Below are 23,730 nucleotides of genomic sequence, written 5' to 3' on the forward strand. Positions count from 1 at the left end.
GAGTCTACCTCGTCCTCTTGGAGGGATGAACAGGGAATGCCATTCCTGAGGGCTTGATCCAAGCAGAGGGAAAGATCTCAAGATAGTGATTCAGGGCACCTAACCTGAACATCTGTCTCCTCCCAGGGAACATGTATGGAAACTGCTCCTAATTTAGACATTACTGGGCAAAGATACCCCTCCACATTAGTATTAAAAAAACCCCTACATTATAAGAAGAGAGGTTTTTTCCCCAGTGGAAATTATGCTTTTTTTTATCCCACAAATCATCTTTGAAATAAGTTGGCATTTACCGGATAACATCCTGAATGCTCTTTAATGCCCATACTTGGTATATAAAGTATATACTTGGTCTATACTTTGACTCTACTTGGTAAAGTCTTGAACAAGACAGTAACCATCACAGAATGGTTTGGGTTGGAAGGAACCTTCAAGATGATCTCATTCCAACTCCCTCCACTGGCAGGGAACTAACACACAGGTAGAATCTCCTGAAGGGATGGACAGAGGTTTGGGGATTTTGGCTACAGGGTCAGGGTGAGAGAAGAATTCTCTCACTTCCAAGTGTGGAGATGGGAAACATTTTCCAGCCCTTCAGCCTCCATGCCCTTGGTGACCTGCCTGTGGCACCCACACTGTGCTGCAAGCACTGACTCACCTCTTGGCCATCCTCGAGGATGATGGCTCCTGCTTGCTCCACCACTTCGAAGATCATCACTGAGCAAAGCTCTCTTCTCACAGACATGGTCATGTTTGCAAAGGCAGGGAGCTGATGCATAAATTCCAATAATTGCTCTGTTGGACAAAGGAAACACTGGTATGACGACTGCAGGGCCCAGGGGTTCCTCAGATCCCTCACCCTCCACAGGTCTATCAAACCTCAGCCACACTCACAACTGCTCAGTGGGGTCACACTCCCCATTAGTGCCTGGGGCTAAATGAGCCCAGTGTGCACTTTGTCATCCACAGCTCTGCAGCCTGGCTGGGGCTCTGATTGACTCTCAGGGCAGCAGTCTAGCTAAGAGGAGAAGCACTTCAGCTTCAAACATTGAGAAAAATTAAAAATACCCCTAGGTACAGTAATTACAAGCTTGACAGGAGCATGAAATGATTTTCCAGTGTTCAGAGAGGCAATCTGAAGTACAGCAGAAAGCAAGTTTTGCTATTGAAGTTAATGCCAACTTCTAGTTAAACACTGCAGCAAATTATCTTCATTTGAACTGTTCTGCAGTTTACAGCTAAGTATACCTACACTCAGTATGTTCTCTTTGCTATTTAGTAACTAATTCAACAGTTTCAGGCAGCCAAAATTACCTTGCTGCCTGTCCCATCACATCAACACACACAATGACTGTGTATACTTCACATCTTAAGCATCTCAAAGACTGGTGGTTAAAATATTTAGTTTTTCAGAACAAATAGACTCAGACAGTAAGAGGAGAAATCATTCAATTAAGAGTATCACTAAAGCAAAGTGATCACTGGAAGGCATCACTCAATTATTAACACACACACTGAAAATTAAGTCATTGAACAGCTTTCAGATATGCTTCTCTTACAGATATTATATGATGCAGTGTTATGTAAATTTATGTATTTTTTCTCCTCACCAATGTCATCATCAGTTTTATCTGCAGGCTCTTTCTCAAGGCACTCTCGGACAACATCTCGCCCCAGAAGTGGATCAGAAGTTCTGTCAATGTCTTCATCCTCCTCCTCTTCTTCATCTTCAGAGTCTACAGGTGCTTCTGGAAGACCCGTTAAATCAACATCTCCCATCTCACTTTCTGTGGCCTACAAAGAAAACATCAGTCAGACAAAGAGTTCAGTGTCTTCAGTTTAAACATGTATGGTCTGAGGTAGCTAACAAAATAAAAAATAAATTCTGTGACCCACAAGTCAAACTAGAAAGTGCAACAGCTCCTTTCTGAACACTGAGGAAAACACATCATGCTGAAATCTATAGTTACTGGATTCTCATTTTATAGTATTTACTATTTCTTGTGAATTCATGTAAAATTGTTTTTTCATAAGTGGAGTCTGTATTAATCACGAAATAATAATGAAGTTTAATTGGTTACCCAATGCCTGTAGACACATTTCTACTGTCAGCAATAGAGGGCAACACAGACATCACAGTGAGCAGACACACGAGGCCACAGTCAAAGAGAACACAATACATGCAACCAAAAGCAGAACCACACAGGATTCCTTTGCACTAATTCCTTCTGTAAAGTTTAAATGATGTAATTGCATGAAAATAAATTTCCAAACAGATGGAAGGGGGGGGAAGAAGTTTCAAATTCTCAGTTTCTACAGAGTAGTTGCTCAGCCACTCTTTTTGAAGTTTAAGCCAGCATGCAAATCATTTTTCTGTTTAAATTCAAAAATTTCAGCAATAAGATGTGTCACTGCGAAGTATAAGGCAATTACAGAGAAACTTGCAGAAAACAGGAGCTTGTTTTTAAATGAGCACATTTACAACGCTTACTTTCACTTTAAAAGAAATCCTTGAGATTCTACAAAAACACTGAACTATCTAAGACATCAAACACTCTGCATGTTCAGTAAACCTCCAAAACAGAGGATGAATTTAAACACTGTGATGGGGCAGCACAGCTTCTCTGGGCAACCTGTACCCGTGTCTCAACACACTCACAGAGAAAAAATTCTTCCCTATATCCAAGATAAACCAATTTTTTTCAGTTTAAAACCACTGCCCCGTGTCCTGTCACTACAGGACAATAAAAAGCCTTTTGAATAAGCCCACTCTAAATACTGACAGGGTGCAATAAGGTGTGAGCCCCAGCACCTGGACAGAGGAGCAGCACTGCCTTCCTGCACTAAACCAAAATATCCTGGGGTTTAGATGTAAGCTTGGACTTCGGAGCGTGTCCCTGATTTAACAGTTAGCCAACAAACCTATTAACTAAAGCTTAAATGATTTAGCAAAAACATATCTTTCAGAGGAATCTAACAATACAGAGGGTTAAATCTGTTTTACATTACATCACTTTACTGGCTCCTGTAGCTCACATTAACAGTTTTGGAATTAAGCCCAAGCGCAAATTGTGCTTGGAGAGTCTCAGCAGCACATGATAAGTACAGCGTTTTATACAAGGACTTTTCTAGCATTTCTTCATCTAAATAGCCACAATTTACATCAACTGCTCCAGGCTGAATAAGGCAGACAACAGCACCACTCCCCACTTTGATAATCTCAAGCTAAGGTAGAAAAACTGAGGTTACAGGTTCTACAGAATTTTGTGTATCCTATATGGGAAAATAAACAAATCTCCTTTCTTGGTAAGTTATGACTTGATCTAGCTGTGAAATAGGAGATGGTCCTCCAACTGTGCTTCAAAGATTATGTGCAGAGGGTTGACAGAAGGTTGGCAGGTCAGGCAGAGCTGGAAGGAACAGGAAGGGTTCTGCTCATAAAGTCATCTGAGGAAGTAGCTGTTCTTCCCAAGCATGATGCTCCAGCTGTTTCCATTATCAAATATCAAAATCATTCTTAACAGAAACATTCTGAACGACTGATTTACGAAATGAAACCAGAAGCTGCAGTCCTCACATCTCACCCAAACATGGATTTCCAGGATCAGGTCCACAGTGCAGGAGTATCTACCGAGATACACATCCTTGATGCATATTTTATACACAATCCATTTCAGTATCAAGACCTTAACCACAGCTGGAATCACTGCTGGGCAATAATGTTGCTGCCCACTGCCAAAGTGATAAATGAAGGATTTGGAAAAAGGTGAAAAGGAGAGAGAAACTTTCACTGACAGAACTGAACAGGTCAGAAAAAAGAGATGCAAATTGGTTGGTCACTGAGAGAGGAGCAGTGCCAGGGGCTGACATTGGCAACTCATCCATCACAGGAGAGGGGAGACCCTGCCCAGCCACACCTAGAGACACAACCTGGATTCCCTGTGTGAGCCTGGGTGGGCACCTTAAAGCCCATCCCACGAAAGGGCAAAGGAAGATGTTTTCACTGTGTAATACAAGGGTACCTATCACAGGTCAAAGCAGCTGTACCAACCCTCATTTCAACTGCTCTCTGCACAACCACACAGCTTCCCCTGCTTCTGGCTGAACACCATAGTTCTGAAATTAAACACACTGTCAGAACGGGATTGAATGAAAAAAATGAATAAAACCTTGAAAATCCTCTTCAAGCAAGAAGTTGTTTTAAAAATTGTAGGGAACAACTTATTTTTTTTTTTTATTATTATTAAAAAAGGTCTACAGTCCAACAGAAAGACAGCTGCTGTGCAGTATTCCAACAGGGAGCATCAGCAGTACAGGACAAGAGAGAAAAATACCTTCATAAATTTATTTGCACCACTTTTTGCAACTAACTCAAGGTTTAACACCATGTGCCCATAGTAGTGCTTACAGGCAGGAATCCTCTTGTGCTGATCTCACCTTCAGCTTTATGTTCATCATTTCCTGTTTAACTGGAAATGGGTTTTATCCTGGGCTGAGATGCAGCTGGAACCAGTGAGACCTCATTTCAACACTATCAATGAATGCAGTGTACACAGATGAACAGAAAGTCTTTCCAAATCTTAATAAAATACTGCATCATTCTTTGGTTCTACCACTCTAATCCTATTTTCCTATTCTGGAATGACGTTTGCACTACTTACTGTAAAAATTAATGTTAAGATACCATTCATAAAAAAGGTCATTTCAAGGCTACATTAATCAAAATTATTCAGAACATTAGTGACATTAATGACATTACTGGAGAGCTTGGCATGCAATAGATACAAAAGTGACTGCAACAGCAAAGCAGCATTTTCCAAATACTCCATGAAAAGCTGTATTTTGTTGTACCAAAAATGCTTTCAATTACTGAGCCAATACATTACACTCAAAATGTAGGTTTACTGCATATCAAAGAGATTCTCTGCCTTCATAATATGATGAATATTGGGGGAAACAGTTTCTTTTTTCTTTGTGATTTCAAAATCTGTCTGTACTGACGTGTCACTGCAATATAATGCAATGTTAAACACTGTGCCATGGCATTATTACACCATATCTATCTATTACCAAGCAATATCAAGCTATCACTTAGAGATGTGTGACAAACAGTAAGGGAATTCTCCAACACTAACTGTTACTGCTACTGCAATAAAGCCCATAAAATACATAAATGCACCTAAAGTGCATCTTTTAACAGGTTGGTGTTTGCACATTAGGCACATGAGAAAATATACTAAAAATTCACTAAAAAAATAAGAAGGGAGAGGGAACCTCAGTGGGTTGTTGGGTTCCCCCAACCCCACTCCTGACATGCCTGTTGCACATCTTATCTTCACCAACAGCTCATCAAATGCTGGATTCTCCAATGCTGTCTGCCAGGATTCAGGACACTGTAGCTCTGATCATAAAGGGCTGTAACATTATCTTTGAGGGTCTCCCACGACTCTGACAGTGCAGACCTGTCCACGATTCCTTCAGGATTCAAAACCAGCCAGGCTCATGTCACTGACCAGGAAATTCCTATCTGAAAAGTCCCCACTCCTCAAAATTAATAGAAAATCTGCAGACATTTTCACATTAATATATTAATCATTCCTTAGGGTACAAAATACTTTGCACCACTGTTTATTTGCTACAGTGCATATGAATATGTTACTCCATCATTTCTTTTACTGATACAATTTTTATTTGTTTAGCAATTATGCTCTTCTGGTGTTTTCTGATGAGTGGACAAAAGGCAATTAACCACACACGACAGAATATTCACTCATTACCTGATATCATGGCTAGAATGATAGCTTCATTATCAATAATATATTTTAAGTGCTTTTCACTTAGAGCAACCTCTCCAAACTACTCAGGTAGACAGGCAGGCAGACATGGTCAGGGAAACCATCCATCACCATCCTAATGCCTGACATGCTAAGGTACAACACACAGACTAGTTCTGGTGACTCTGACTGATCACATCAATTCTGTTGATGCAGAAAACAAAAAATGATAAGAATAATCAAGATAAAGAACACCATCTTCCAGCAGGGCCTCTCAGAAGTTAAAGGAGTCACAGAGCATCTTGGAGAGGCTCTCTCAGGGATGCCAGCTACTCCTGACCCAGCTGGCAGCAAGAAAATCTAAAGAAGTAGTAAGGGAATAGATGAAACAGGACAAAAACTCTGAGACACTTCTAATGTTCTAAGGGAAATTTTGCTTTAATGGCTTATTTTTAAAGCTCCCTAAATAATACGTTGCTGTAAATAGAAATATCACTGATCTGTTTCTAGTATAGAAATAATACCCAGACAGCACCTAAGGAGAGGGAACAGGTGTCTGAAATCAAGTTACACCTACACTGTGCTCCACAATCCTGTGTACCCAGTGCTGGGGCTGGATTGTAACTTGGAAGTGGAAAAGCTGTGAAATTACTGATCAACACAGAGCCAAGCTGAGCCCCCTCATCAAGCAGAACATAAACACCCATGGAATGAGCTCTGGGATGTGACATCAGACAGGTAACTTATTAAGTGTATTATCTGTAAACAAATGAAGCTCTCTCTGGATTTCAGCCAACTTCTATTCTCAGCAAGCCACACTAGAATTTCCACAGTCAATTAGTGCAGAGAGTGGGTTTATTACCATGCTTTTGTTTGCAGAACTGAACATCTGCTATTAGCAATAAATACAAATAATCAAGGAAGGTATTGGAAACATGAGGCTGATTTCATGAGATTTGTTCCATTTCAGAAAGGAAAACGATCCCATAAATCAACAAATATGACTTCTAAAAGCCACAGAGTACTTGGTGGTACAGACAGATGTGAGAAGCAACAAAAAGAGCTTTACAAGCAGCTTGTTGCACTCCCATGTGTCCATGGGGGTGGGCACAAGTACCAAGAGGGCTTGACCCAAAATCTTGGATAAAGGGCCGCTCTTCTTCTTTATGGAATATTTAACATCAAGGAAGGCAAAGCAGGAAACAAAAGCCATCTCACCTGATAGATGTCAGACAGGCTGCTGCTCCCAGAGTCACTGGCAATGCTACACCCAGACTGGCTGGAGGGCACGTGTGTCACCTGAGGGTGGGGATTGTCCGTGAGGTGCATCTTGGTAAGGTCAGCTGGGAGCTGGGAACGAGAAGGATTTGGGGAAAGGCAGGAAAAAGAAAGGAAAACAAGATGTATAAGTCTGATTTGAAGACACGGTTATTTAAATAACTTTTGTTGCGTGTTTGTGTTTGAATTGTTGAATTATCGAATCAAACTCAAACTGAATTTGAATCTGTAACTCGATGTACATTTTGAGAAAAAGCTAATTTAGACTAAGCTTGCCCAATCACACTCCAGATTTCATATAATTAATAGAAAATGATGCACCTTTCTACAGAACAAAGGTCTGGGCTCTTTATAGCTGATATCCCCCAAGAAGATAAACATATGATGCTGGCCAAACAGCCTGCAGTATTTAACATTAGCTGATGTTACAATCCAATATGAAGCAGGATTCCTCTTTATAAATTCAATTTATGCACCTTAGTTCGAGAATAACCTTTAGAAAATACCAATATAGAACAAATAGTAATGTAATCTAAACAAAAGGTTTGGTCTACAAAGGGCTTTGAATTTTAAGAAAATGAGTACACAGAAAGAATGCAATGCATTTTTGGTACAGCTATATACAACAGCACCTCTATTTTATAAATCTATCTGTAAATGAGCACACATATGCAGACATGTAAATTCTAGTGTATGACTCAAGTCCACAAACATGGTTCTTTCTACTGAAAAAAAGCAAATATCAGCAATGGCTTTTGAAGATTCAAAGCTGCATGAAATCCTATCAAGGAACCAACCCTTTAATTCAGCTGCTTGTTTATTTTCTGCCACATGTACTTCTAATATTTTTTAAATTTATACTCAACAATATGAAAAGAACATTGTACCAAGGAATCATAGATTCTCTATGTGCTTTTACCATTGTAAATTATAAAAGTTATACACTATTCCTTTAAAAAATGTTCTGATGCAGAAAAAAGCCCAAAACTAATCTGACAGAAACAGTGCTATTATCAAATGAAAAGATTTCTTCTGTAAAGATTTCACATTGTTGTGTCAGCCACATTCAGTCCTACAAATTAAAATACAGTATTGTACACATGCTGCTGCTCTGGTATCAACTTTATAAATACTGACTAAAGAGAAATGGTAAACAGGTTTTGATTTGGAATCATGTTTTTATGTCCATTATTTGAAGAGCACACATGAGAAGCACTTTACCAAATATCAGTTCACTATTTTCCAAAAAAAGTGGCACCACGGGTCTTCCCACCCCCAGAAAATAAAATGTGATACCCTCTGACACATGTAACAATTTTATTATCAAATTGTGATGAGGAACATGGGGGATGTTGTGTCCCTTGTAATTCCCATGACATTCCCATTGGCAGTCACTACTCAAACCAAACCACTCTATGGGCTATGAAAGACTATAATGCTATTTCTCCCTCTCCTAATTCTTACCTTATTCTAGCTTTGTGTATCTTTTGCTAACAAAAAGAAAGTATAAAATATCCAACCTGTAAATTCATACCTGTGGTCACGTGCATCTGTGACAAGGAGAAAGTTTGAAATGATTACTAAACTCTCACAAACTCCCACAAAAAACCCCATCAGAGCAGGAAGTATTAAATAGTGAACTTGATCCAAAAGGGAACACAACACTTTGAAGTCACCAGAAAAGGTTTTGCAGGTTGAAAAAAAAAAATCTATTTTCAGGATTTGAGAACAGCAAAAAGGTCAAAGCATTCAGGTGACAAAATCCAACCCAGTGGCCAAAGGTACCCTCGCTGTGAGCACACGGGGGAGAGCTGATGTGACCTCCCAGTTACAGCAAAGTGAGCAGCAGTGAAGCTGGGATTTAATCCTGGTCCAAATGAACACAGTGCAGAACCCATTTCTGTGCCACACACAGCACAGCACTGCCCATGCAGCACCTCTGCCAGGCACGAGGGAGTCACATCATCACCCTCCCGACAGCCCACAGTGGGTAAGGCACCCATGTCTCACCACATTGCTGGGGGAGGTTGCTCCCCTGGCTTTCCCCACGTGCTGTTGCAGGGCAGGGCTGGGTGTGGGTGCCACGGGGTGCCACTGCTGCCCTGCTCCTGGAGCTCACCCCCAGCCCCTCTGCGGCAGCGCGGCGCTCCCAGCCACGCTCCCAGCACGTCCGAGCCAGGTCAGCACAGCACTTCCAGGGAGAACATCCAGCAGCACTGTGGGACTGCTGGCAAATTACCAGGCAGGGCTGCTGGCAGAGACACTGCAAGTCAGTGGAACTGAAAAATCCAGGAGTTTCAGGAAATTACGGAACAAATCAGCCCATAGAGATTCATTACCCCAGTACTGCTGCAAACTCCTCAGCCTGTCCCCATCTTTATAACCTCCCTATCCCAACAACCAGCTCCGATTCAGCTGCCATCTTTCCATCCATCAGCAAATCCCACACTGACTGTGATAATACAGACACAAGGAAATCTAATTTAAGCTGCCTGCTATCCAGATTCTCAAATTTTCAAAACTACTCCAAGAACACAGTGAGCAGGACCAGGAGAGGAACCAAATCTATGGGATTTCCCAGGAGAACAAGGGTAGGTGCCTGCTCTCTGTCAACAACTGGTTTTATTAAAGCCTGTTCTGGCTCAAAGACATCACCACACACTCTAAGATACCAACCACCACATACAGTTTATCTTCTCTAATTTAGTTTGATTTTTAAGGTTCTTGTGACAAACATTGTTTTCCAAACCTAGATTGAGAAGTGGAACTCTGTCTGGTTTAGTGGAAGGTGTTCTTGCCCACAGCAGGGGATTGGAAAGAGATGAGCTTCAAGGTCTCTCCCAACACAAACCATTCTGATTCTGCAATTCTAATTAATGCTGGAACAGAACGTGGTTCTCAAAATAAACAAGTTGTGGATATACTTTGTATGCCATTTTCACAAAAACTCACTGAAGACCAACTCAAAGCACCACCAGCCTTCCCAAAGGAGTATTTCTAATCAACTTACTACTTCTAAATACAACTGATCTTCATTCCCCCTGCCAGCCTTCCCTTCATTTCCATCACCTATAAAGGGTATGTACAACACTTCTGCTGGACTCTGCAATATATTCTTGTAAAGGACATTTAATGCAAGTTAGATGCAAGGAAACACCACAATATCTCTTTAAATTGGAGAGAGAGAGATAAGGTTTATTTGAGACAAGTGACCTTTAAAGTACTGCTTGCCACTCTACTCGATCTCCCAAAATAAATCAAAGCTTCTGCCTTTTGTATGTCATTTTTATTACCCAAACTGATTGTTCTTTCTCTCAGAGCTCACTAAGCAGCAAGACACAGAGAGGATGTTCCTGTACCAACATGACAGCAGGCACAGGAAGGACTTGCTGGATGTGGTAGGGAAGTTGCTGGAAGTGACATAAAATTGTCTTAACTATTAATGATTATAATTTTTTTTTGTGAAACTTAGAAACTCTTGTTACAATTGCATCCATACCTTGAAAAATCATGCATTGGGACACAAGTACAAAATAGCAACGTTCCCCTGTGTCCACCTTAGAGAGGCTTTGGGATGCAGATGTATGCATCTGCAATATCTTCTGGTAGGTGTGTGCCCCAGCAGCCACAGACAGGAAATCCCCAAACATCCATGAAATTCTGATAAACACTCCAATAGACTATTTCTTTGCCACTTTAAACCACAACAATTTCATTTTTCCCCAAGAAGGGATAATCTGGAATTGGAATATGAGTACATCTGACATGCTGGCACAGTCTGTCCCTGCATCTGTGCCAGCACATCCTTGTGACTGACCTTTCCCAACAAAGGGATATTTAGGACCAAACCCCCCACAGAAATGCCACACTGCAGTTTAGAGCTGCACAAGAAAGAAAGTTAAGAAAATAGAAGTTCTGGTCGGTACAGCCACCTACAGCTCTGCCCTCCCACTGAGTCAGGAAAACACAGTTGGTGATTACACCAAAAAATCTTGGCTCAACAAGGGAATTTTTAAAGAGATATTGCAAACTGCAGTGGGAAAAAAAGGAGAGAAAAAACACTAAACCCTCTGGAAACTCAACCTAATGGCAGCATCAGCCTGTCTTGCCACACAAACCCAGAAGCACTGGCAGACTGGACTAGGTTTTGTTAAAGGTGTGTGAAATTTGGGAATAGGGTAGAGAGGGACACCTCACCCTGCTCACCAGGACACAAGCAAGGGCGGGTCACTCAGCAGAGAGGGAAGGGAGGGGGAGAAGACATGGGAGTGCAAAAGCCAGCTCTGAGTAACAATTAATAAAAACTGACGTGAACAAAATATTAAACTTTCCTCACAGCAACCCTGAAAACACCCCAAGGTGAAGACTCCAGAGGTCCACCAGGAGCTTGGCTTTTGCCATTGATCTCATGGGTGCAGCCACCCAGCACCAAAGCACTCCTGCTGCCAAGAGAACTGTGAACTTTCTAAAAGTAGTTTGGCAACAAGAGCAGAGCAACAACATGACGGTTTCTCCAGAAGACTGTTGAGGGTTCCCACAGTTCCCCAGTAAGAACTGTATGGAGTCTAACAAAGATGAGTACAAGGTTGTGCACCTGCACCCAGACCATGTCTGTAATTTTGAAAATAATTGGGGTGTGAGCTCTGACACACAGCCCAGCTCCCAGGCCAGCAGAGAGAGGAGAGTGCGTCTGCAGTGACATTTAATTCCCACGTAAACTCCATTTACTCTCAGCAGTGAAGTCACACAGAATACTTGGGAATTAAATTAAAGGCTAATTTCACTATAACAGACTTTTAAGATTGCACATGCCCTGTACAACAGAGCAAATGATGTGACCTTTGACGAGATGACCACCCGTCAACTCCTCTGAGAAGGACACTAAAAATGATGGTCAGCCTGAGGACAGCCTTCCTTTATGTGCTCCTCAGGAAGGGTTTGCTAAAAATAAAGGCTCTGGAAAGTCATTGCAGAGGTTAAACAGAAAGGCAACCACAGAAGTCATGAGCAAAGTTCTATCACAGGACAGCTAAACAGACTTTTTTCTTTTTTATTCTCCACTTTTTTTGATGGAAAGGAATCATTAGAACCTCTTTTGGCACAGAGACCATGCCCTTCATCCTGCATTTCCACAGTGATTTAGTTTTGGATTTGCTGGTATCTTTACCCTGTGGAAAAGGCACATCTTTGTGTTCACGCCACAAGTTTTGAAAATACCTGTCAGTGTTTCCTGTTACACTTGGGATAACCAAAAAACACAGGCTGAAAAGGCACAGACAACATGAATTTGCAAAATAGTCTTGACAGAGACACAAGACCTATGAGTTATCTTTTTCTACATGTGAAAGACGCTTCATCATCGTGTTTCACCCTGCAGTAAGTGGTATGTTTATTAAACATATTCAGAAACATCCCACAATGAGGGCAGTGGCCAAAGGACTCATCATCAGAAAACAGATTACTAAAGGAACCACAACCTGCATAATTCTCCTGGTGTACAGCATCCATTCCAAACTCAAATTAATGGAAAGAAAATGCATAACAGGGACCCAAAAGGTTTGCCTCATTCTTTTTTTGGTGCTCCTTGATAGCAAAGTTTTTTATCAGTTCTTCTGGATCCCCACATGGATGTTTACAACCAATCGATCCAGTCTGGACACGGGAGAAGCATCAGCCTCTGAGGGAACAGTCTGTCCTTTTCCAGGCTGGGTAAGCAAATTTTCTGTCCTTGGTTTTACAGATTGTCAGTAACCTTATACCTTATTTGCTTTTCTGAAGTTGCCTGAAACGTTGCCAGTGAGAACAATATTCAGAAACAACCCGGGATTTATTTTCCATGGAACACCCGAGGCCCGGCACAGCCCTGTGGTGTCGGAGCTGCCGTGGAAAAGCCCCAACCCGCCATCCCACTGCTGGCACCAGCTCTCCAAGACAAACAGCCCCAAAGTTAAGGCACATATATCCAGTATTTTGTTTACTGCTTGAGGTTTTCCATGAAGAGGTGTGCACTGCTTTAAGCTGGAACCATTAACACGTGCTCAGGGCAGTAGCTGTGACGGCACTGGGTAACCTCAGCTTTAGGAAACGCTCCTGCTCCGCCTCCAGCACACCCAAGTGGTTTAGGGACAGCAATTTGCCTTTCTCAGATGACACAGAAAGCCTGCACTGTTACAAACTGCCAGCTAAAAAAAAAAAAAAAGGTATATTTGCCTTCAGTCTTAAACCAAACTGCCAAACTAAAGAGACCACTTGAGCAGGATCCTCTGAACCAGAAGCTCCCACCTCTCCCTTTCAGTGTCTACATCCTCCCAGTCTCCTCTTACGCCATTTTCTCTTTGACACCCTTGATTCAACACCTTCCACAGACTTAATATTGAATTAGTTCTGCCTGAATTTCTCCCTTTTAATTCCCATTTGTGCTTCCAGCCTTTGCATCCTCCCATTTTTTGGCAGCTCTGGGAGCTTTCCTCTTTCTGTTGCAATCTCAGGTACACCTCCAACAACTCTGATTTCCCAAGAACCTACCAAAGCAGGGAAAGCTCTGTCCAAGGAGCTGGAGTTTTTTCTTGGCATCAGTAAATTATTTTAATCATCTCATATATCATGCCAGTAAATTAACAAGGAACCACCAAAACCCACAAGTTCTCTGAAGTTATTCTGCAGAATTTTCAGTAGCCTTTTTCACAAGGATTTGTATAAATTTGCTCACTTTTTACATATGAGCTACAATTCTGTTCCAGTTTAAAATACACTTAGAGCTGTGTTAATGGGAGAGGAGAAAGTTGCTCCTCTGAGATACAGAGAGAGGCCACTTAGGTGTCCACAGAGAGGGTAAGATGAGCCCAGCTGAATTAGCCATGCTGACATCAGTCCTCAGCTAACTTAATGCAAACAGAAACATTTCCTCCTTAAAGACCACAGATGGTCCACCAGTGGCACAAAAGCAGTCTTATTCAGATTTTTAAAGAGCAGCAAGGATGTTTGGGAGTGGGTTTTTTGTTGTTTTTAAAGCCCACCGATGGTTCAAGGTTTTTCCCCAAGAGGTTCACATAAAATCCTGTAAACCTTCAACACCATGATGCAAAGAAAAACGGTGCCTATCCAACTACACAAACTTCATGACATTATTTATTTCAAATCACGTTTCAATTCATTACGTACAGTACCTACCCCAGTTGTTATCAGTACTACAGACATGAATCTCAAAGAAATAAGGACCAAGCTGACACCATTCACAATAGCTTTGCAGTGCCTTGAAAACTATCCCTGGAGCCTTCCTAAAATATCTCCAGGCTTACATTAAAATAAAAGAAGCGCACGCAACACATTAAAAAAAAAAAAATCTAAAAGAATTAATAATCCCCAGAGGCTGTTCTGTGCCTCTGGCAGCCAAGAGCTTTTTGGTCTTCATGGCTCCTATAGCCCATAGAAAATAAAATCCTCTGAAGCATTACGTTTCCTTAGTTACAATAAGGTGACATGAGGACAGAATTTCAACCTAAATTCTGGTGTTGCCTTAAACCACACATGTAATGCAATTTTAATTTGGTTTTCATATGTCTAAATTATAGATTACTACTATGCCTTAACTCACGATATGTTGAGTGTCTGACACGCAAACAGCTTTGGAGAGAAGTGGGTCTGCAAACCCACCTGTGAAAAACTGTACCAGTATTGGTGGGAGTTCCATTATACTGGGAATATCCAGCATGTAAACATAGCTGATGGTTGCAAAAAATGCAACTTAACACAGACCAACTCTTCTCTGGTTCACTCAGAGAGTAACATTTTTTTAAACACCAACACTTGTGTTTTGTTATTTTGACTATGAAACAGGACATGTTCAGAAAGTGCCATTTTCAGTGCCAGAGATCAAATTTTACTCTGTGTTCTCACCACTGAAAATTAGTACATTACAAGAGCAAAAAGAGCCTTTTCTGAATAATTACAGTAGGAAACAAACTGTGACAGGGGCTGGGGATGCTCTGAGTTCCGTGAGGAGCGCAGGAACTCCGGCAGCAGCCCCACGTTTGGGAACTCTCATCCCCAGCCAGTCCTGCAGGGCACATGGAATTCCACATCTACACCGAGCTGCATCTCGACTGAATAATTTATCAGCTCTCAGAGACACGGTTGGTAAAACACAGCGGCGATGACGAGCCCTCTTTACACATCCCCAGGCTGCTCCGTCCTCAATGCAGTGACACGCAGGTGACAACCAGCTCCAGGGACACACCGAGCAGGGCTCCAAGGACGTGGGAGCACAGCGAGCTCACTGATGCTGCCAGCATCACCTCGGAGCCAGGAGCTGGGTAGGGAGGCCCTCAGATCCTGCACATGCTAAAAAAACAACAAAGGAGCACCAATCTCCAATGCACGTTTCTCTTTCTGCATTCATCAAGAAATGCATTCGTGGAAGTGAGAGGGGCAAAACAGGGTGGTCCCAGCTCAGGCTGTGGCTGTAAGGAGAATTGTAACAAAGCAGGCTTAAAACAAACAAAGTCTAGGAGGAAATAAATGAACAGATAGGTATTTATTTGCATATTAAGAGCCAATTTCCCATAAAAACAATACTTCAGGAAAAGGCTTTTTCTGTTGAAAAGCAGTACAATGTGTACTTGCCCTTAACTTTAACATATTATGCACTAGACTATAAGAAATTCCACGTTTTCCAGAGTAAATGGCCACACAGCTCATACTAAACCATTTTTACCTTAACAAACTCTCAAGCAAAAAGCGTGGTTAAAATGTTTCATGGAAGCTGTTACAGAAAAGAGAACTGAAACTTTTATCTAAGTGTAAGAAAAATCGTCATTTGTCAGTCCAAGCCTTCACTCTCCAAGTGCTCAGGGATCAGAGTACTGAGGAGCCAAGGGGCTGTGCTCCTACAAATATCATGGAGAATCAAGGCAATCCTTCTGAGCAGGGGATGGAGGGGGAAAAGATCAGAAAACACGGGATAGGAGAGACCATAAATACTCTGAGGAGCTGGCTGAAACTCCAAAAACTCAAAAGAGGGCTAAATCATGCAACCCAAAGTTCACAGGAGGGGACAGAAGCATCAGGAGCCAGGAGAGGAGCTCAGGGGGGCAATCCCCCAGAGTGATGACAGGGTGCTCCACAAGGCTCAAAGCTGGGCTGGAAGCTCCAGGCATGAACAGAGAGAGACTGGAGGGAGATGCAAGGTCAAGGAGAAGAGAAAGGCGTTGTCAAAACTGACAGAAAAAAAAGAAAGCAAAGGATCAGTTACTCTATTTGCACTGAAAACATTTAGAATTCATCCTACCAGGGCCACTTTCCACAGAAGTGCGTTAGCAAAGACAAGGCTGACATCGAATCCAATCAAGGACACACTATCAAAGCTCTGTTTTTCTTCTAAGGAGCTGAAAATAAACCTTTAATTGCATGAAGGTTTCAACTTAAGATCCTGGAGATCAAACTGATGCCCTTTGGAACCAGAAGATGACGTTACACTGATTTTAGTTATGGATAACCAGAACTTGCATCACGTCCCTCTGAGACAACACCAGAAATAGAAAAGGGACTGAAAAATGACTCCAAGTCTTCTGCACTAACCCAAACACAAACTTCTACAGAGCAAATGTATCTTGTTATTATGCCTCCCATTATTAGATTTTATCTAAACAGCAGAAAGAGAAGAGCACAGAAGCCTAGAGAAAATAAATTACTGTCTACTGCTGTAAGATAAGTTTAACATGCACCTGGGATCTTGAATGAAACTGTTTCCCTTCACGAAAAAACATTTTAGAAGCTTAAATGTTAATTCAAAAACTCTTATTTTCTATAAAAAGCACATTATCTCAAAAAGCATCCCTTTTAAATATCCTCTAAAGAAACATTATCCAGTCATTCAGTACTTTCCCCATCAGACCTTCCTGTTTCACAAACAGGGTAACTGTGGATACATTCTAGGCTTGGAAAATTGTTAGGATGTGCATAAAATTTCTATTACAGAAGAATCATATACATCTAAATCATTAAGTTTAAAGCTCTCTTTTATAATGACTTCATAGTGCAGCTACAGTAAAGAGTCCAATACCACAAAGTGCATCACAGACAATTTAACAGAGAAAGTTATGATCAGAATTACAAAGATGATCAGAATCTTGCTGAGATACTTGTGAATTATTTAATTTTTTTGCTTTAAAACACTGCACTGGTATCCCAGGAGTTTAGTTCAGTGTAAGTTGAATGTCTCTTGTCCTCACAAACACAACCAGCCTATGGAAGTAGAACTCCACAAACCCGATGCAAAGTCCTCTACCTTCCCTCATCCTCTTCCAGAGTCACAGTGGCTTGACAGCTGGCACTGCTTTGATCACTGTTCACCACACTCCTGGCTGCTTATCACCCTGCCCACGTTCCCTCACGGATGCCTGCATCTATTTATCTCATCTCCCACAGTCTATCATTCCAGAAAGGACACAGTCTCCAGGGCAGGGACCACCCCTTACGACGAGCAGTTCTGCCCCTGTGCTGGTTCCTCCAGACACGACTGACAGAGAACAACCACCATCTTCCTGCCAAGGAGATGCTGATCTCTCCCAGACACATTTCCAAGGATCAGCACAGTTTTGAGAAACACACTGACCTCCACGAGGGCACTGCAGAAATTCACCACGCTCACAGTTCTCTCCTCAGTTCAGCCTCCTTTTGGTAGCTCCTGATGCAGGAGAATAGATTGCACTGATCACTTTACACAAGTCTACTCTGTCCTTTTACCTTCAGAAGGCCACGGAGTCTCTGGGGGATGAGGGGTGGGTGCAGCACCAACCAGTGTGTGCTGTGCAAACTGGTGTGGACACCCCTTGTGCTTGGAGAACATCTTCCCAGTGCCCACAGAGCTCCTGAAGCTTCTCCTCCTCCACAGCCACACCAATTAACCTCCCCAGGCTAAGGTTAACCTTCAGAAGTGTTCTCCTTCATGTACCTTCATGAAAGCTTACCTTTATGATTAGTCATAAGAAATATGACTTCATCTTGCTCTGATTCAATACATGGATCATCACACTGTCACATCCAGAACAGCTGTAATTACAACTGAGTCAAGAGCCCATTTTCAGACTATTGCCCTATACTGGTTTAAAAGCAACTAATTAAAACAATTCTGGGACAGATCCACATAAACCTAAGTTCTAGTTTCAAAATAGTATCTCAAAATACTTGACATTTTCAAGTTAAAAGTTATAAACTTGCATATTTAAAATTCTGACATCACTTATTTTGCTGTATTACGTATTATTATAAAACACCTGTCATAGAAACAGATTTTAGTACAAAAGTTAGCTAAAACCAAAATGGAACAAACTCAGATCTAATTCAGCTCATCAGTGTGTTTAATCCTATGCACACTTCAGTCACAGAACATCATGAACAGATCTCTTTAAAAGTTGGAAGGGGAGTTGCAGGAATTTTGGGGTGCTTTGTGGGGTTTTCCAGAAGGAAATAAAGATGCTTTACCTTTTGTGGGTTTGAAGGTAAAAAACTTTTAGCTATGGATTGGAATGCAAAACCCGTTAACGGGTTCTCATCAGCCATCAAAAAAAAAAAAAAAAAAAAAAAGAAAACCCAAACCTCCCCCTCCCCAACATTTTATACCATTTCATTTATGATTAGTGGTTAAATGGCTTGGGTGGTGGGGCAGCAATCTGCTGGGTATTGTCCACAGAGCTGACACAGGGGTCAAAAAATCTTTTTTATATTATTATTTTACCCCTGTCAAGCTCTTATTCGAGCACATGGTTTCTTTTTTGTGGTTTCTCACTTCAGCCCAAACTCTATGGAAAGAGCAATCCCAGCTGAAGCACCAAGGTGACTAAGCATTCCTTAAGCAGTATTACAACATTGAAACCTCCTTAATAAGGGCAGTGCAGGTAAGCCAAGCTTAAGTAAACTCAGCCTTTCATAATTAATGTCTGCAGAGTAGGAAGGGAAAAAAAAGAGAGCCATGGATGATGCTACAGAGGCCAGGATTTGCCAGCAGAACTCTGAGGTGAGGAGCCACAATTACTGCCTGAGGACACAGAGCCCACCCACCCTGCAAGACCACGAGTACCTGCAGCTCCACTTCACCTGACAACAGGCTGGACTCAGGACATGGAACAGGCAAATGCAGCCACCCCAACTCCCAGGTATTGCCATGCTGGCTTTGGCAGCCACACAGGAACACCCCAAACCCAGCACCGCCGTCACCCCACACACTGCGAGCTGCCGTTCACACGTTGTCAGACACCAAAACCAGAGGGGGAAACCATCCTGGACGGGGCTCCCACACGCCCAGCTGGCTTCTCCCTGTGCCCTTCCACACTGGCATGCCACTGAGACTCCAAACTTTTTGGGATCAAAGTCAAGAGCAAACCTCCTGCTCCAAAGTCAGTGCTGCATCTCGCACTGCCCACAGCACAAGGGTTTTGCCCACTGCCTCCAAACCCTCACGGCTTCCACATGCCAGAAAGTTGCCCAGTCTTTATTCTAGCCTTCAGATATAAACTAATAATAAATAATAATTAAAAAAAGGAATATATGCCTGGCCTCAGGTTTGTAAGGCAATTCCCGTGTCTTAGGTAACTACTTCTTGGGGTCAGCCTTACTAAAACACCAGGAACTCAGCTGAGCACACCATACAGTGAGAGTCTGATAAACAGTGTATTTTTTAATTTCTTTAAAGGCTTTTATCTCAAAAGGTGGGTTTGCTCGAACGTTCTAGCTTTCATTAGCTCCTTTGAAAGAAACACCCTTCCCTCCCCAGTTTCACAGAAATACTGCATTCTCAGACACACAAAATAATTTGGGTCCTTTAAAGCTAATTGTAATTACATAGTTTAGCTAAATAATTAACCAATTCCACGCTGCTGCACAAAGGAAACAAGCAGTACAGCTTCACACAGCTTGGAAATTAGAACATCAGTGGGTTTGTATACCAATATTTTCAAGTTAGCAAAATATGCCAGCAGTTATAAAAATGTTACACTTCAATAATACTCGCCTCACATTTATAGGCTGAAGAGCAAGCTTTACACATCTCATGAGCAAATGGCATTTTTTATACTTGCTGTTAAATTTGCAAGCTATTCATGCATAAAACAATTCCACAATTTCAAGGTCCTCCCTTCCTGTTTAGAAATGATTCCACAAGAATAGTTCATGCACAGCCAGGATTCCAGCATCTCCAACCCAGCGTGCTGCTGGGATGAGAAGGGAACACTCAGACAGCACCAGGGCTGTCAATACATGTCACAGAAATGCAGCACAGACAAAATCTTACTTACTTTGGAGGCCCAGGGCTGCAGACAGTTGGCGTAACATCGAACAAGAAAAGCCATTTCTTAGGCTGGGGGAAAAAAAGTTTCCTTTCTCAAATAAAAGCCACAGAGGGGTTAAAAAAAAAAAAAAAAAGAGAGAGAAAAACCCCTTCTGCTTTCTCTTTAAAAATCATAAACCAAAGCAGCAAATGTACATATATGCAACTTCTCAGGCTTGGATTTCACACTGAATTCAATTACAGCTTCCACTAGATCTGAGGAGTTTTCAGTATTGCAGGGAGTTAGCAGCAGCAGCAGCAATTCCTATAAAAATGTTCCAGTTTTAACAAGCACATAAATTCAAATCAAAATGTTTCCTAGCTTTTCAAATACAAATGTCCATACGTTCCCCCAGGCAAGAGGTATGCACCCAAAAAGTGCTGCTAAAACTGAATTAATTCAGAAATGGATTAGAACTGCAGGTTAAAGCAACAATACATTGAAAGGCGAGATATGAATTCTTCAAATTTCTTTTTTTCTCTTCTAAAATGCATTTACAAGTAGCTTATCTTCAGGTCCACTTTTCAGAAACTTCATATTCATATTGTAGATGAAATTTTGCAAAGGTTCTTCAGCATCTTAGGCAATTCAGGAATCCCACATCCTGGATATTAAAGTTTCTTCTTTATACTCTTGTCCATCATAACTGCAAAAATTGAATTAGCGTCCGGACTGTAGCTCCAGGATATCTGCTCTAACAGGTTTGCACTGTGGAATGCATTAAAAGCCTCTGCAATACAAACCCTTTCCTCTTTTGCCCCCCCCCTCCTTTTTTTTTAATGCAGTTTACAACTCTGCAGTGTTGCTCAGTATTCTAATGCCTCAGTCAGATAGCACGGCTAATCCACGCCTAGCTTTGCCAATTAAAACATTTCTGTAATGCCCAACAAAACAGGACGTCCATGGCTACAGCAAGGCTGACTGCCCGAGTCCTAATTCCTACTATCTTTGCTTTGCTTCTCAGCAGCTCCCTCAGGAGAAGCTCCCATCGATTGGATGCTCCGCAGCAAGATGAAATATCTAATAAGGAGGAAAGAGAGTGGGAGGGGAACGGAGCTAAAAGGATGACATCACCTGTATAGAAAGCCTTTAGAAACTGCATTAGATCAATTGGCTACTGGATCTGCAGATGCAGCCAACAGAGCATCTTTACTGACCTAATATAAACACACATATCAGTACAACAACTGCTCAGCAAACACCCCGCTCCACAGCAGCTTTTATATCATTTTAGCATCTATTCATGGATGTGCTGGAACTCTGATTATTCCTCTTTTTCTAAATCATTTTTTTTTTCAAAATTAATCACATGCATCTACTAACACTTTCAGCAGCATTTAGGTGGATTATTTCTTATCTTTGCACCCAAATCTAGAAATAATTAAAATAAATATCTGGAGCTATTCACATGCACACACAGATACACACCCATCATCAGCTCACAATAATTTCTGCTTTTATGTATGTGTGTCACACAAGAGCCTCAATATTTTTATCTCATCCTATACACTCATTAGGAGATTTTTGTCTAAAATAAGAAGTCAATTTCTTACTGAAAGGTGATGTTTATAATCCTCATAATTTTAAGGGTTTTCAAACCGTGTTTAAAACTTTTGGTAGGTGGGGTTTTTTTCCTCCCTCAATCAAGACCGATTATGTCTCTAACCCCAACTGCCTTAATTCTGCAGTAGTCAATTCAGTTTTATAATCTCTTTTTTGCAACTAAAAACTGATATATTTGCAAGGAGCTTAGTGTCTTGGATGGCAGCCCAACGTGCTGGAGAGCTGCTCCAAGGAAGCACGTCCGAGATCCCACACCTTTGACCGGGTCCTCCACGATGCTTTCTGTTCCTAGAAGGCAAATGACTTCTGCTACTGCGCAGGGGAGGAAAGGAGGGAGGGGACAGGGAGGGGGACAGAGGGTGCTGGCTCTGTTAAAGCCATTATTTTGTACTCTGGATCATTTACTTCATCCACAAGAAGGTGCACTCGCTGTTCCCGTTTCCCCCTCTTTGGAAAGAATTTCCATCGCCGTACATCGCATTATTTCCAGTTTGCATCACACTCTAGGGTACTTCCCCAAAATAAAACTATCCCGGGATGGCCACACTTCCCATGCTGCCAAGGGGTCCCTGGTGGCAGTGAGGGCCAAAAATCCCTTTTTTTGTTTGCTTGCTTGCTTATTTTTGAATATTGAATCAGGCAGTTTGAGGCAATCCACAGAAAGCTCTTTTCCATCTACTGTGCCAAGGGACATGTGGAAGAAGATTCTCACATTTTTGAAGCCAAGTTGTACCAACAGGACACCACTCTCCATCTCAAACCAACAGCTCCTCAGCAGTCATCCAAGAATTGAATTCTTCCCAAATAATCATAGAATCATAGAATATCCTGAGTTGAAAGAGACCCATGAGGATCATCAAGTCCAACAGTTACGATGAGAACTGCACCTTAACTAAGAAAGACCTTACCCTGGAGCCTTCCAAAACTGTCTTAAAAGAAAAAAATTGGCATCAATGTCTGAATTTACTCAACCTCTACCAGACAACAAAAATAATATGCAGCAAGGGTCCATAAACAGTACTGGGTTTAATTTGTATTTAAACATAAAGGACAATCTGAACTTAATTCCTGAGCTTGCAAAATCTGCAAACACAAAGTCTGATTTTTAAAAGCTGAAAGCATTTTAATTAGAGTTTTACAGTGCACTACAGAGCTATACAAATAGCTGTTTCTCTTACTGTTTTTTCAGTACTGAACAATAGGCTGGATATGTCAGCTTCATCTCACACATGACTGTATTGTGCCTTTTCTAATAATTCGTTAAATTGTATTTAAAAGCACCTTAAACATCCTTAATGCTACAGAGATAAATCTTCAGCAGCAATGAACACCCAAATACTTTTATGCTGTGCTACCTATATTATAATTAGCATGATCACCATTTACCTCAAGGAGAAAAGAAAACCCACCCAGCCAAAGGAACCCTCTCCCTGCCTGCCTGCCCCCGATAGCTGTCGGGGCACATCTCCCCCTCCCTCTGCATTGTGCAGCAAACCCAACCCACCGCACATTTTGGCACGGATGCCATATTTTACAAGTACTGTAAACACCAGCTCAATAATGGGAACAAAATTCTATTTCCTTCTAGTTTTTGCCTTTAAGTGCAGATGACATCATCCCTGTGGCCGTGCCGCCAATGAGCGCGCCGGGGGTCCCGGGGGGCTGCAGCGCAGCCCTGCCCGCCCAGCCCCGGGCGGGGGGAAAACCTGACCTACTTCCACACCCCGGCTTTTGGGGCATCCCCCCCCACCCCTTCCTGCTTTCATCCCTTTCTTTATTTATTTTAACACATG

The 23,730-nt window shown here is 41.8% G+C and overlaps 1 protein-coding gene across 7 annotated transcripts in view; it reads right to left on the minus strand.

Moving 5' to 3' along the window:
* RAPGEF6 (Rap guanine nucleotide exchange factor 6) overlaps nt 1–23,730 on the minus strand; it is a 114,452-nt gene that overhangs the window by 35,809 nt on the left and 54,913 nt on the right. For all 7 annotated transcript variants that reach the window (XM_064672250.1, XM_064672245.1, XM_064672248.1 and 4 more), the window contains exons 7-9: nt 6,993–7,124; nt 1,611–1,794; nt 659–795 (exon numbers count right to left, since the gene is read on the minus strand). In XM_064672250.1, coding sequence (XP_064528320.1) covers nt 659–795; nt 1,611–1,794; nt 6,993–7,124 — 453 coding nt within the window. The remainder of the gene's footprint in view (nt 1–658; nt 796–1,610; nt 1,795–6,992; nt 7,125–23,730) is intronic.

This window comes from Pseudopipra pipra, chromosome 15 (genome assembly GCF_036250125.1).
Source record: "Pseudopipra pipra isolate bDixPip1 chromosome 15, bDixPip1.hap1, whole genome shotgun sequence".
NCBI lineage: Eukaryota > Metazoa > Chordata > Aves > Passeriformes > Pipridae > Pseudopipra > Pseudopipra pipra.